Here is a 14,334-nt window from a genome sequence, read left to right on the forward strand (position 1 = left end):
AAAGTGCTGTTAGAGAACACTAGTGTAAGGGGCTTAGCTTTGCTAGTTCTAATCCAAAATACTTTCTAATTTCACCACATTTGTGAGTATCTCTCAGACCAACTCCACTAGTATTTACTTTTTTCCATGCTAAGCTTCTTGTGCTTGTCTTGTTTCCTAATGATGTAAAGCTGGACGCCTAACTTCTCTCTACATTCCCACTGGTTTTCCACTTAATTTCAGACACATACAGCAAACAAGACTTTTAATTTTTTTTAATTTACAGTATTGATTGCTCTGAGTTATGCCTTACTGTCAGTACACAGTAAATACATTCACCTGAACAATTCACTTAGTATGAAAAAATGCAGTTAAAACATTAAAAATACCGCTTTACACTGTGCAAAACAGAACCTTATGAAGTAATGACATTGGCTACAGCCAGGCACAGAGGAAGACTCTTTCCTTTTAGTCTACCAGGGCATTCATTCCTGCACCCCTTCTCCTGAAATTGCATGTAACAGTAGACTTTAGGTGAATACTTTTGATGAATTAAGGATTTAATAACTCTCAGCTTGGTCTTTAGGACTTGTATTTCCAGAACAGGAGGTTTTTCTGTTCTATTCATTACACCAAGAATGGCTGCTTTCGGAAGATTTACTGAACGAACGGTTTCAATAACACTTAAAAAACTGACTATGTTTCTGAAGGGGAGTTACACTCTATTGGTGCATGCAGCTGTCAAAGTCTAGATAAATCAGGTAACATGCTTCCCTTAGATAGAAAAACTGCCATTTCATGAATAGTACTTGTCAGATGAAATGCATTCTTATCACAAGCTTTAGATAGATTAACATATACCACAACACCTAGCACTGATTAAATTTAGAAAAATATTATCTTGGGTTTTTTTTTTTTTTTTAGCCTTTGTTGTTTTGGGGTTTTTTTAATCTTTAAAGTAATATAACAGAAAACATACAGTGGAAGATGTCAAAAATCACCCTGCTTTTTAATCTGGAAGAGCTGGGCTGTCAAAGCTATTATGCTGTTGACAATTACTCATTTGATTATTTATAGATATATTTTTAGGCAATGAAGAGGCAGGAAATGTTGGGTTTTTTTTCTTTTTTTAATTCTATGATCAAGTATGACCGAACATTATAGTAATTTAAATCAACCCAATTACATAGTTTCCATTAAGTTAATGGCTGCCGAACAAGCATGTACTCCAGTAACCCACTGTGAGCAATGTTATCTGATGTGCGAGACAGATTTTAAGGTTAGACACAGTACATGTAAAAATAGAAAGTTTAAAAACCAATCTCATCAAGGACATTTCCATTGCCATCTCCCTTGCGAAATAAATAAGGCAGCAGGTAACTTTTACTTCGAAGTGGCATCTTTGAGGTATGCTATTAAGTCTGCTCTCTCAGACTTCTTCTTAATACCCGCAAAAATCATCTTTGTTCCTGGGATATACTTCTTTGGATTTTCCAAATACTCCATCAGAGTATCCTCACCCCAGATGATACCTAGAAAAAAGAAAAAAAGATAGTTAGCAACTTCAAAATAACAATTGCATTTATATTCTTGTCTTCCGTATTATTTTACTTTTTGGCAGAATTCTATCTATCACTGATAACTAAGTATTTTTGTCCCTAGTAACTCGTAAGAACAGCTTGAAGTTTACCTTTATTCTTATTAGCATCCGTGTAAGAGAAGCCCTCAGCTTGTCCAGTCTTGCGTCCAAATAGGCCATTCAGGTTGGGTCCGGTCTTGTGCTTGCCTCCCTTTTCAACTGTATGGCACTGGGAACATTTCTGGACAAAGATCTTCTTGCCCTTCTCAATATCTCCCATTTTCAGTACTAGACCAAGAACACACACAGAGGTCAGTATTGCAATTTCAAGGTCACCTATTCAACAGAAACTTTAAAAGTGTCCTGTTGGTTTACAAAACCGTGTAATTGGCCCATCAGTCTAATAATTCTCCAGCAGACAAGCTATCTACAAGCTATAGCTCCTAGGTTTGAAGATTAGCAGACTTTGTAAATGGTATCAAGGTGATAAGCATGCTTGAAGAGCAGGAAAAACCTTCCCTCAGCCAAAGTAATTGCCCCACAGCACTTGCACAGTATGGAGGCAGTTTTTGAAGTGTAAATCGAACGTGACTGCCATATATGGCTTGTATATCTAGAATAGGAAAGTTTCATAGTCATGAATAATCTTGTGTAAAGGGACAGGGACTGTTCGCACGTTTTCCCATTTCAGCTGGAAAAGCGCACTGGCACACCACCTCGGAAGGAGCCGAGGGCGGCAGGCACAAAGCTGCCCGCTCCCCTCTTGCCACAGGCCGGGACACCTCCCCAGCACCCAGGTGCCAGCGGCAGCGCTACTCGCACGCGGTGTGGCGAGAGCACCCAAGGGCACACGCACCTCCCGGCTCCGGCTCTGCCTCCGCGGAGGCTGACCTTGAGGCGAGGAGCAGGCTGGGGCGCGGGGGGACCCTCCGCGCAAGCGGCGCGACCCTGGCACGGCCCCAGAGCGGCGGCGGCGGCGGCTGCGGCGCCCTCACCCCGCAAGGGCGCGCAGGCCAGGCCGCGCCACCCCCGACCTCCAGCGGCCGTCGGCAGAGCCCGGGGCAAACCGGGTCCCCCCCAGTCCCTCCGGGCCCCTGGGCCGCAGCCGCCCGAGGCGGGGTGCTAAGCCCCGCGGTCACCTTTCGCCGCACCCCGGCCGCCTCCTTAGGCCGTGGCCCACGGAGGCGGGAATCGCGCCCTCAGGACAGACGAGAGCACCTCCCTCCCTCCCTCCCTCCCTCCCGCCCGCCCTCACCATCCCGTCCATCACCCTCTCCCGCCCGGCTGCCTCGCTGCCCCGCTCCGGACTAACGGTCCCGCCGGGCCACGGCGCCAGGCCCAGGCCCGGGCCCAGGCCCCGGAGTGGGGCCCAGGGCCAGGCCGCCCGCACGGCTGCCCCGCCGGCTGCTGCCCGCACCTGCCTGGCCGGCCGCCCCGCTGACGCTGCGCTCACGGCGGTGACCACAACCCCGGTAACTCCCGCACCGTCCGGCGTCTGAGCCCAAGGACACGCCGTACTCCGCCCTATGTAAGCCGGTGTTGCCGCAACCAAGCTACGCCGGCACTGGGCCCGCCCCTACCGGCGTGACAACCAATCAAGTACAGGCCTGTGGACCTCTGATTGGTTGCCGTGCCTGTCCGCCAAGCAGGACGTCACGGCGCTGGCGGCTAGCGAGGTAGGATGCGACTGGCGGGCCACGGGCTTCCTCCCTGCGGAATGGCGTCAGACGTAACTCTGGTACGTAAGGAACGACGGGGCACAGGGGAGCTGGGGCGGGTTCCGGGCGCATGCGCACAGCGGAAGGCGAAGCAAGGGTCGCGCGGCGCCCCGAGCAGGGTACGACCTCAGCGGGCGGTGGGCGGGGCCTGTACCGTGACGTTTGTGCCGTGACGGGACGTGGGCGGGAGCTCTCGCCTCCCCGCCCCCCCCCCCCCCCCCTCCCTCCGGCGCTGTGGCGAGCGTTGCCGCCGGCGCTTTCTGGCACCTTCCAGAGGCGGGGAGAGGAGCCGGGCGGCGGCCGGGGTGAGGCGAGGCGAGGCGGAGCAAAGTGCCGCCCCCCGCCGTGGGCGTCCTTGCGCTCTAAAGGCTTGCTGAAGGGAAGCTCCGGGGAAGAATGAGGGGGGAGCGTCGCAGGTCGCAAAAGTGAGGCGAAACCCCTCCAGACTTGCGAAGGGCTGGCCAGGTGCGCCAGCCGGTGCGCTGCCGCATGGAGATGGAGGGGGAGCAGGTGCGCAGCTGCATCCTGCACCTCATGTAGGGTACCAAAACTTTATGGTTTGGAAGAAGATGGAGAGTGTTACGGAAGGGACCACCACAAGAAAAGAAGGTGGTGCCCCAGCTGTCTTCCCAGCACGCTGGATAACGTTGTGGTGCTTGAAGAGGATGTGTCGATATCCATACGTTGTGCACTTCTAAACGGAATTTAAATAATGACCTTCAGACGTGACCGCCATCTCCCTCTCCTTGGCCAGGAGGAAGAAGCGCTGTTAAAAAAGCCTAGTGTAATGTCCAGTGATCAAAAGGCAGTGATCGCAAGAGGTGAACTGTTTGCCCTAACTATGGACATTAAAACTGAGAGAATTTCCCACTGCCTGGTATTTGAAAAACATTTTTTTTTCTGCGTGTGCTTCTGTGTTATGCTGGAACTGGTGTGAGTTCCTGTAATTGCCTTGTGGAGCAGCGCTCATCTGAAGTGCCAACATGAAGCAAGAGGGAATGAGGACAGGGTAAAAATACATCAAGGGTCTCTCTGATGGCAGAATTTTGCAGACAATTCATAGGAATATTCAGCAAATAAATCACTTCCTGATTTGGAGAGAGTACATTGTTTTCCACTGCTCATGGTGTCTAGAGCATGATACACGTTTGTGCAGTTTCTAAATTTTCACCACTAGGTATATGTATTTTATTAGTACACTCCTAAACTTTAACAACACTGTACTTGACAGTACACTTACCACAATAAAACTAATTTCCTCATGATACAAAGCTAAATCCATACACTTCATAGGGAGCAAGGTAATACACGTGCAATGAAACCCCTTTAAATTTGCATCTTGATGTCGCCTGTTGTTGCCAAACTTGAATCACAAATCATGTCAGACTCCCAGAATTATGAGATTGACTGGAAAGATACTAGTTTAAAAACTAAAGGCATTCTCTGTTTCTTTTATTTGCCATTTGGTTTTGACCCTTCATGGTGTACTTCACACATGTTTTTAGACTTTTTACCATGTCTGTAAGGACTGTAATTTTTTTTTAGTAAGGCTTTTGTGTCTTACATGATTTCAGGAGCCAGATGTATGTAACCTAATATCACAAGACTCATGACAAGACCCCTGGTCTCTCTTATCTTTGAAAGAGGAAGGAGCTGAAAGTACCTTTTAAGCTGCTTTAAGAAATTACAGTAGTGTAAATTCTTAAGCTTCTTTAAGCACTTGATGTGGACTGGTGCCCACTGACATCCACTCAAAGGTTCTCTCTTCATAGAATGCAGACTTCAAGCATCTGTAACTTCATTTCTGTAGGGTTTTGCCCTCTAAATATGTATGCTCCATACTGAGCATTGTGTGTTGAGCTCCACGGTTAACCTTTCTAATGCAAGTGGAGGGACATTGTAGCAATGTTATTTTGATTTTTCTCCAGGTAGCTGTTTTTAAAAAATGCACCTTAATTCAAGACAGTTGATTTGGTTTTTGTTAAACTTTGGAAATAACAAAATAATGCTCTTAGGGAACATACTGAACCTGTGAGGTTTTCAGCACTAAAGATTAATATACTAAAGATTAGTCTGTAAAATGAACTGTTGTCTTCTCTGCCTTACACCCGACCACTCAGATGTCTGCTCTGTGAGTGACTACCAGCAGTCATGATGCAAAACCCTTTCACGAAGGTGTAAATGATACAAATGGAGTACTTGTGGGTTTGCATACTGTATTGTCAGTGGAAGCAGAGGTTCTATCTAATGTATGCTAGTTTAGAAGATGTATTTTCACCAGTAAGAAGAGGTATCTCAAATGGAGAGGACTTGACTGACTTTGTTTAAGCCCGTCTGTGCATTACTAACTGTGAAACTGGAGCAACACAGTAAGAACTGGTCTGTAAGGAAGGGAGACGGTGTAGGAAGGGGGGTTGTTCAAGGTGCCCAGTGTTTTATGTTTTGAAACATTCTGCAACAGGACAAAGTAATAGTGAAATTTTACCCTTCTTTGCTAAATAATAGCATCTGTAGTGTATGTTAGCGTGAATCCCGCACGTGTTGTATGACTTGCTCTGTAGGACAGAATCTGTTCCAGAGGCAATGCTGAAGAAAAAGTCAGGGCTTTTCTGGCTTTGTGGGTTTGAATTGCTGGAGTAAACTAAAATGACTCAGGGCGCATTTTCAATGCGCTGTTACTTTCCTACATGTATTAACATTCATTAGGCTGTTTGCCTTGGTTTGCCTAGAAGGTTTGTATTTTAGTCTTTCAGTTATTCACTGTGGTTACACCTGAAATACCTTTGTCTTTTTACTACCTCAGACCATTACACACTGGAACAATAGTTATTTTGCAATCAGAATTATTGCTGTGTAATTCTGTCCTGAAGGAAGGAAAAGTAAACCAAATGTGTGAAGTCCAATACTAAAGGAAACATGGCAAAAGAGCCAACCAGTTCTCTTTAAGAGGTACACTGCAGATAAAAGAAGATGGCCTTATGGGCCTAGACTGGAACTCAGGAGAACATGGGGTTTTTTTCTCAGTTCGGTGATAAACTTCTTGTCTGGCCTTTGACAAATATCTTAGAACCCATTTCTTGTGTTGAAATCTTAAGGGATTAGGTGCTTGAGTACCTTGACCTCTTTTCATCCTCTTACCGCGTGGAAGTGGGCCAAGCCTGAGCTGCTGCTAGTTACCAGCAACTGTGCCAGTGTTGGTGAGTCTGTGATGTGTGCTGCAGTCATGGTGGTGTGAGCTGGTTTTAAGAAAGAGCTTGAGTTATGACCTGAGTCATAAATCTTACCTCATCACAAAACAGTATTATGATTTCTCAATTGTACTGAAGCTGTTCAGAAGACTTGCCTTTTTTTTTTTCTTATCTTTGCCTTTGAAATTGTTTGGGAGAAAGGTGTATCTCTCCGTAGTTTTTTCAAAGCCTGGTTTATCAACATGAAAGAGTGATTCTGGGCTGGGCTTGAAAAGTTCTTGATGCTAGGATCCTTCAAAAATACTCTGCAGTGGCAAACATATACTTTGAGGGTTACTTTTCAACACTGTTATGGAGCAAGTCCTGTCATTTGGAATATACTGATGGCTTTATATTTATTATGTCTTTTACAGGGCACTTGGATGGAAGACAGGAACCTGTTCACCCAAACAGGTGAGGGACAAGGATGGAAAACATTATAGACTGAAGAGTGAATAAAAATGCCTGATGAATTGTGTGCCTCTAATCTTTGCTGCTAGAGGCACAGAGAGGGCAAATGTGCTACTGCTTGGAACAGCTGGAAGGGCAGAGTCTCTGAGATGCTGCAGTTGCTAAGGGTCACTACATGTTAGGCTTCTTAAAACACAGCTAAATTTGTGCATAGCATCTACTTTTGTGTAACATTTTTATCAAACAAGTCTTGGTTTTATTTTAAGCTCTGTTTATAACTGTTGTGTCAGCGTATTTATGCTTTGCTGTCTCAGACAACATTGTGATTTTTATATTTTTTTAAAATGACAAGTGTTATATTGACTTGAATATCTGGATTGCATTCAATGCATATCTTCCATCATTGAAAAGATAGAAGCTATTCTCAAATTGAAAAGAACTGCTGCTGTATTGTCACATGTCTATGTTATAAAGATAAAATATTTGGGAGTGGGACATAGAAATATTTTCTGCACCCCAGGATGCAGAGTGGCAGTAGAAGGATTTGATCTTAGCAGATGAAGGCAGAACTTGGAGTTCTTTCCATATCTGCTGTTCCTGTGGTTTTGGAGAGTCCGTTTTGTAGGCCTGTGGATGCAACTACTTGGCACTAGGGGAGATAAGGGATATTCTACTATGAAAGGTTTCAGGTGAACAGAGAGGCTGAGGATTGCCCAGCCAGGATGTTGTTGTAGACTTGAGTCAGGCGCAGGGTGAGGCAATGCGGCTCATCATTGCAGTAAAATGACAAAAAAATGACAGGTAACACAGGTAGAAAGACACCAGCCAATCCAGCTAGAGTGTGAAGCAGAGTGGGCAGCTGGAAGGTTGCCAAAATATTTCATAGCTGAATCAATCACGCGACCGTTATAATGTCACGACTTACTGAGTGATAAATTTACTGATGAGTTTAACAGGTGTGAAAACACCAAAGTACTTTGTCCGTTCTTTGATGTTGTGGATTTATGTCACAGGCATGGAGATTTATTTGGTATCCGCTTATTTTATGATGAAGTGTCCCTAAGGCTGGTGTAGGTATTGGTCTGTGCCATTCCCAGCATCTGGCCTGTGGGGAGCTGCATAGATTAAGAAGATCCAGGATTCAAAGTCACTCTTTGTCAAAACAGACACAGACCTCCAGCTTTAACTTTAAAGCTAGTCTCATGCTTTTGTGGAGTCTGCCACAGTTTACTGAAAAGCTTAAAATAATAGAGGTATAATAAATATCCATGAGCATTGTCTGAGAGTCTGATTCCATCTGACAAAAAAACATGCTACAAGAACAGTAATTTCTGATGGCCTTCATTTCTGGTTTTAGGTGGCAAGTAATCAGTCAAAGTTACCACATTTGCATTTTTTTTTTAAAAATGGTTTTTCTTTCTAATGAATCAAATGGAAGAATTTCTGCCATATCCTGTTTGGAGGGGATGACAATTGCCTACATTGATAATACATTTGCTTTGTGTACCTGTGGGAGCCAAAGATTACTGTTCTCTCATTTACATGATCAGTTGGGACATTATCTTCTGAATAATCCAAGCTGCAGAGTAAGAAGTACTTCTGCGGCAGCTTAAATGAAGATATTGTCAGTTAGTCTCCAGAGTATCAACTTAGCCCTGAGAAAAGCTCCAAATTAAGACTCCTTTTGTAAGGAGATTTGTATGGTTGGGTCTCCTTATGTAATGATGATATGCTAATCTAATGTAATCTACTAAAGCCTACACAGTTCTTGTATTTAAGCTATAGGCCAGACAGGAGGGCATTTAATGAAATAAGAGCACTAGCATGGCCCCACGATTCAGATGAGAGTCTAAAAAATAAAAGATTTGATTACCTTAGGATTTTCAAAGGAGAAACCATTTATAACGTAAGTCGAAATAAGGCCATAAATTGGCAAATTTAGCTCTGTTCTCCCATAGAAATAAAACTGGTGTGCTATGGCAGGCTTAATGCTTTTAAGTGTGTACCCCGTTCTCTGCAGAGCTACGAGGGCTCTGTGTGTAGCAGCAGGAGGAGCTGTTGAATGTGAAGCCTGACCAAGTCACGGGACAACATGTTCATGATGCATAGATGTACAGGCTGTCTTCTTCACTGAGAGGAAATCACTGCTGCTGGTGGTAGCACCCATGGGATGCTTGCGTCAGTGGAGAGCTGGGATTCCTTCCTGCGGAGATCTTATGCTAGTTTTGCTGCCTGTTTTGTCAAGTTTTCAAGACTTTCATAACCAAGTAATTGCCTGGCTGGTAGTTTTATAATCAGGTATTAATATCCCAGCTTCATTGTGTGCTTGTTTTTACATATGATTTTAGGAACGTGTCCAGTGTTACATAAGAGCAGATTAGTGGTTTAGCACTGTTTCTGACAATGATCAATGCTTTGCAGACACTAAAAACTGCCCAGGATGAGCTTATTATCCTAAAGCATGAAGTCTCAGAGCACTGAGAACACTTAATCCAAACTACTAGCATTGCAGATATTTTTCTTATGTTCCTAGGATATATCTCTAAGCCTTTTTTTAAAATTATATTAAGCTCTTTGCCTTCATCATATTCCAAGCAGAAAACTAAACAAGTAAATTAGAGTGTACTTTCTAAGTTTCTTCTTTTGTCTGATGAATTTGACCAAACAAAAAGTCCCAGAGCTTTTTCATTCAGGGGCTTACAGATACATGATACAAATGACTGATGAAACTTTTCTGTAGTAAATGTGTTATGTACTCATTACTAAGTTGTAGTTTATAGTTTTGGGGTGTTTTTTTTGTTGGCTTTTGTTTGTTTGTGGGGATTTTTTGTTTTGGTTTGGTTTTGTTGTTTTTTTCCCTCAAAGAACAAGTTCAGTTTTCACATATCTTTCTTGGGGCATAACTAATCCCTTGTTTTTAATAATTGTTGCTCTTGTCCAGACTTTTTTGCTTTTTGTTACTTACGAAGTGTGCTGAACAAAACTAAATGCAAGATACACAAGGATTATGAAATAACATAATATTCTGTCTTCTCTGCAGCTTAACATGAGTCTCTTCTGAATGGTGCTAGAGGCAGAGCAAAAGGCAGGAGCCTGCACTTATTTTGAAATTGTTCCTCCAGGAGTTAACAACTATTTTAAAACACATTTGTGGCTGAGTTGTCTTCAACAGTTCTTTGCAGTATGTTTCTTCATACTTCACTTTTAAATTTCAGCTGTTGTTATGCTGCTCAGTTACTTTGGTACTAAGTCCTCTAGATACTCTCCTGTTCTCTTCTTGTGTCCTAAAAAATGCATTCATCATCTCTGTTTTAAGAACTAAAAGTCTGATTGTTTCTGAGATGTGTAAAAGTGGGATAGAAAGTGAGTATCCTCTCTTAATGGAAAGTAAGCTCTCTGAATCCTGTCACACCATTTTTCTTATATCCTCTTGGTAGCCACTGAGCCCTTTGTATTCTGAATACTTGCACAGAAAATAGTGCACTGCTGGGGCACTGTGTCCTGACTGGCCTTCTGAAGATCTCACACATGAATAAAGTAATCAGTGTTTTTCATTTCTGCCATGATTCTTTGCTAGTATCTCTTCCTGTAAAGGAAAGTCCAGTGGATAATGACTAGCTGGAAGGATGGTTCTATTTGAGCCGTATATTCAGTGTATGATCCTGGCAGTCTCCTGAACTCTGGCAATTTGCTTGAAGGGAGAGGGGAATATATCTGATCTCTTAATGGGTCAGCTCAGAAGACTGCAGTGAAAGAAACACTCAATGGCAAATACAGTGTCATTTTGCTCCCTCTTCAGCTCCTCTCTGGGAAACAACTGAATAATCGCTTATTTAATTAAGCAGTTAAAAAAACCCAGTGAACGCCCATGTGCTGTTTCTGCTTCTCTAATCCCCACTTGGCTGCAGCTCCTTAAGATATTCATTGAACTAATATTAGCTATGTTCCTGAATTCTGGGTAGCAGCAATATTAATCTGTCAGCACACAGAAAATAGCAATTTAAGTTTATTTGCATTCTGTTTGCAAGGCCAGTTGCTAATCCATGAGGTAGCTTTCCACTAAAGTTTCCTTTGCTGCTTTCTTATTTTCAAAAGGCTTTACAGAAATGATTTAAGATGTTTAAATATATTGCATTTGGGGACTTTTTTGTTTGGTTGATTTTTGTTCACGCTTTTCAGGAATCCTAAACAGCTCAGTAAGCACAACACAGCAGCAGAGCTGTTCTGTCCCTATCTCTTGCTCTTAACTATTTTTATAACCACCACCAAGTTAACGCCTGCTGTTAATCCTTAGCTACTATGTTGACCACTTGCAGCCATCTAGGGCTAACTCCTAATAACAGATTACATGTTTTCTGTAGCTTACCTGCTTCATTCTAAAGCTCCTTCAAAGCCCTGCAGGGATTGCTAAATCCCATTCTCCCTCTATCAGTCTTCACTGCAGTTTAAATACAGTGTCTATGGCCTTTCCAGTTCTCTTAAACATTCCTGTTTTAGATAATGAGTAAAAAAGGAAAGAGAAGAGTCTGAAATACAAGCAACAATAGGTGTGACATAGGAATGTAGGCTTGGAGAGGCCATGGTCAACCTTAGAGCATGGCTTTGGGAATGTGCTGTGCACAGACAAAGAGATTCCGCAGCTCATGAACATCATGTTTGTCCCTGTGTGTGCAGGGTAGTGCACATTATCGGCGTTTGACTCCCTGCAGAGTAGCACAGTGTCCTTTTGACCTGGAAGCTTGGTGCTTGTGAGCGCCTGCAAAGGGCCTTTTTGGGTCAGTAACTGTGATCCCCAGCTGTTGGTGGCAACTGTGTCATACCTCTTTTCATGAACTGCTCAGGTCCATTCTGAAGCAGCCTGTTTTCTGATCCTTTCCTTGGCTATTGAAGACCTATTCCTGAACCTCCCTGCTGTGAACGTTAAAAATCTTGTGATTCCCAGCCTAAGTTTATTCCCTGTCAGACTGTAACACTCATTTGTGAAGCCATTTGGCCTTTAATGAACCAGCTGTTTCTGTAAACAGTGTTTATCCCACTAATGTGTTTCTGAAGAAAAGTCATGTTTTCACAGCCTCTAGACCAAGACAACCTCTTCTAATTTTCTCAAATAGGCTGCACATGTCCTGGGCTACCTTAGCTGCTCTGCTCTTTACTGTTTGAATTTATTGTGGTTCTCTAGGAAAGGACAGTTTATATTGAGATACTTTTTTTTTGTGACTCTATTTTTAAAGGACCGAGGAAAGTGTCAGTTAAAGAAATAAAAGGCATTGAAACTGTAGAATTTGTGTCTCTTTCCCTCAGTAATGTTATCTCTGAGGTCTTTTGTTTTTCCCCTTACGGAATCATGAAAATGTTTTTGTGCTGCTGTCTTAGAGAAGGAATGCTGCAGCTCCAGCAGTGCTGCCTGGTATCAAGGAACCTCACAACTAGGGATCCATTCAGGCAGTGCGCTCTTGGCCCATCCTCTCTGGTCTGCATGCAGGCTGACATGCTTCTTGGTGCCAAAGCTTGTGCAAGAAAATTCTACTTTCCTCACTCTTTACATCCAGTGGTAAGCCTGGCTTACGTAGACTAACTGGGTTTTCCCATATTGTATGTTGATCCAAATGTCTGGGCTTGAAGTCTTTGTAGGAAAGGGAACATGCAGATTTGGGAAGGGATTCAAGATCAGGCCTTTCTGAAAGCTGCCCCCCTGTACAATGTTTCTGTTTGCAATATGTCAGTCATTTTCTGAAGTTTGGTTATTGGCAGCTTATATCCAGATAATGAACTTGTTGGTAGCACGTCTGAGACAGAGCGGTCTGCTCTTGGCTCACATCCCATTTCTGGTCTGTGCTTTCTGTCACTTTACACTCCTCACTGGCCACTGTTTTTATTTTACTCAGCGTTGTGCCTGAGTAGCTGGCTACGACAGTAGGAATGCTGAATAAAGGTGGAGGCATCTGAACACTGGTGGAGTACTGTTCTTGCAGAGTTGATTCATGGGGCGTTGACCTTGAAGTAAACATGCAGTGCGCCCTTCAAGAGGTCTCACTTGTGAGAGACTAGGCAGAAATGTTCCTTTTTATATGGAGGAGGTAACAGGATTTACAGTGTCATCTAAGTCTCTTATTTTAGCAGGGACTGCTTATTTTAGCAGACCATTGCCTGAGACTAGTGAAATGGCTCAGTTAGGGGTCTATCAGGCAAAGGGAAGCAGCCAAGACATTCATTACTGCCCTGCCACGTAGGGAGCTTAGAGTCAGTCTTTATGCTTTGGAAAAGAAAATACACTCCTCCACCCCAATGCATAAGATATAAATGGGTATAGATGTCTTGTGCTCTCTTCTGCTTTCTTCTATAAGCATCTGTCTTCCCATTTACCGTCTTGTAAGCAGTGTGATAGTATAAATGGTGACTTGCATTAGTGTGTTTTTAACTTCTTTTAGGAGCTTTGCAAGTGGGACTGAGGATGCTCACTGGCATGTGGCTTTTTGCGTTCTCAACCACAGTTTGACCCACTGCTTGAATACTGTTACCCTGTATTAATCATATGTACTGTTGATGCTTCAGGTACTGGTGCAGAGTCAAAGCTGCATTGTATAGGAAGTGTTCAAACATAAGGTACATTTGAGTCCTATAGCCAGTTACTGTGCTGAACAATCTGAGTGTTTGATATTTAACGTGTGTATGCTTCAAGTGGAATAATGTTGTTCAGATAAATCAGCATGGCCCAGGGTAGGCCTCTGCCAATCACACTTTGGAAGCCAGAGGGCAATAAAACTGCTCAGTTTTGAATTAATGTAAGCTGCTGGTTTGAATTTTCCTTTCCAGAGACAAGCTGTTAAAAGTGTTCATCATCATGAAGCGAAACATTTGTTTCTTCATCACATGGGAGAAAAAGCTAGACAGCTTTTCCATTTCAGATACAGGGATTCAATTATAAGAAACTTGTAAATGCCATTTCAAAAGGGATTTCCTTGGAATTTTTTTTTTTAATCCAGTAGAAAAAAAGCAGGACAATTTGGGGACTTTTTATCCAGGGCCATTTTGGACTATAATTAAATGATAGCATCTTACTTAGTTGCCCTGCTTCTTGTATATCTGTGCAGTTTGAACCCGGAACTGCTGTAAAGCCAGCAGTGCTGTGGAAGGGTGAGCAGGAATCCGTTCCTTCTGTTCTACCTGCAGAATTGCTTAGTCAGAATAAATTAGACTCGTGTATGTACTCAGCATGACAATGTGCAGGTGTCACTGAATGGCTTAAGCCATTACAGCTAATGACGCATTAGCAAAAAGCAGCTCAACTTGATTTGCTATGCTTATATGCCATGTTATGCTTCATTTGCATGAGTAGCATTTAATACAAATAGTATCTTTTCACTTTTATACAGGCCACAGAGAATATAAAAATTGGTGAATACAATAAACATGGAGTTTT

At 43.1% G+C, this 14,334-nt stretch overlaps 2 protein-coding genes across 3 annotated transcripts in view; both read right to left on the reverse strand.

Annotated features, from left to right (window-relative positions):
• Positions 1 to 227: 227 nt before the first annotated feature.
• Positions 228 to 3,105, reverse strand: CYCS (cytochrome c, somatic). 2 transcript variants are annotated; one of them, XM_075705445.1, is made up of 3 exons: positions 3,044 to 3,105; positions 1,670 to 1,846; positions 228 to 1,511 (listed from the first exon to the last, which is right to left on the reverse strand). In XM_075705445.1, the coding sequence occupies exons 2-3, from the start codon at positions 1,836 to 1,838 to the stop codon at positions 1,363 to 1,365; spliced, it is 318 nt and encodes a 105-aa protein (XP_075561560.1). In that variant the 5' UTR covers positions 1,839 to 1,846; positions 3,044 to 3,105; the 3' UTR covers positions 228 to 1,362. The 2 variants fall into 2 exon arrangements, with proteins under 2 accessions (XP_075561560.1, XP_075561559.1); XM_075705444.1 differs by having other exon boundaries at positions 2,976 to 3,105.
• Positions 3,106 to 12,159: 9,054 nt separating this feature from the next.
• The window catches only part of SPMIP4 (sperm microtubule inner protein 4), a 29,537-nt gene continuing 27,362 nt past the window's right edge, over positions 12,160 to 14,334 (reverse strand). Inside the window, 5 exon segments of the mRNA XM_075728245.1 lie at positions 12,160 to 12,364; positions 12,366 to 12,604; positions 12,606 to 12,667; positions 12,670 to 12,720; positions 12,876 to 12,974. Coding sequence (XP_075584360.1) covers positions 12,160 to 12,364; positions 12,366 to 12,604; positions 12,606 to 12,667; positions 12,670 to 12,720; positions 12,876 to 12,974 — 656 coding nt within the window.

Source organism: Pelecanus crispus, chromosome 2 (assembly GCF_030463565.1).
Source record: "Pelecanus crispus isolate bPelCri1 chromosome 2, bPelCri1.pri, whole genome shotgun sequence".
NCBI lineage: Eukaryota > Metazoa > Chordata > Aves > Pelecaniformes > Pelecanidae > Pelecanus > Pelecanus crispus.

Coding starts and splice junctions, on each gene's coding strand:
- CYCS (XM_075705445.1), bottom strand. CDS start 1,838: ATGGGAGATATTGAGAAGGGCAAGAAGATCTTTGTCCAGAAATGTTCC. Junction 1,512..1,669: donor GGATGCTAATAAGAATAAAG/GTAAACTTCAAG, acceptor TCTTTTTTCTAG/GTATCATCTGGGGTGAGGAT.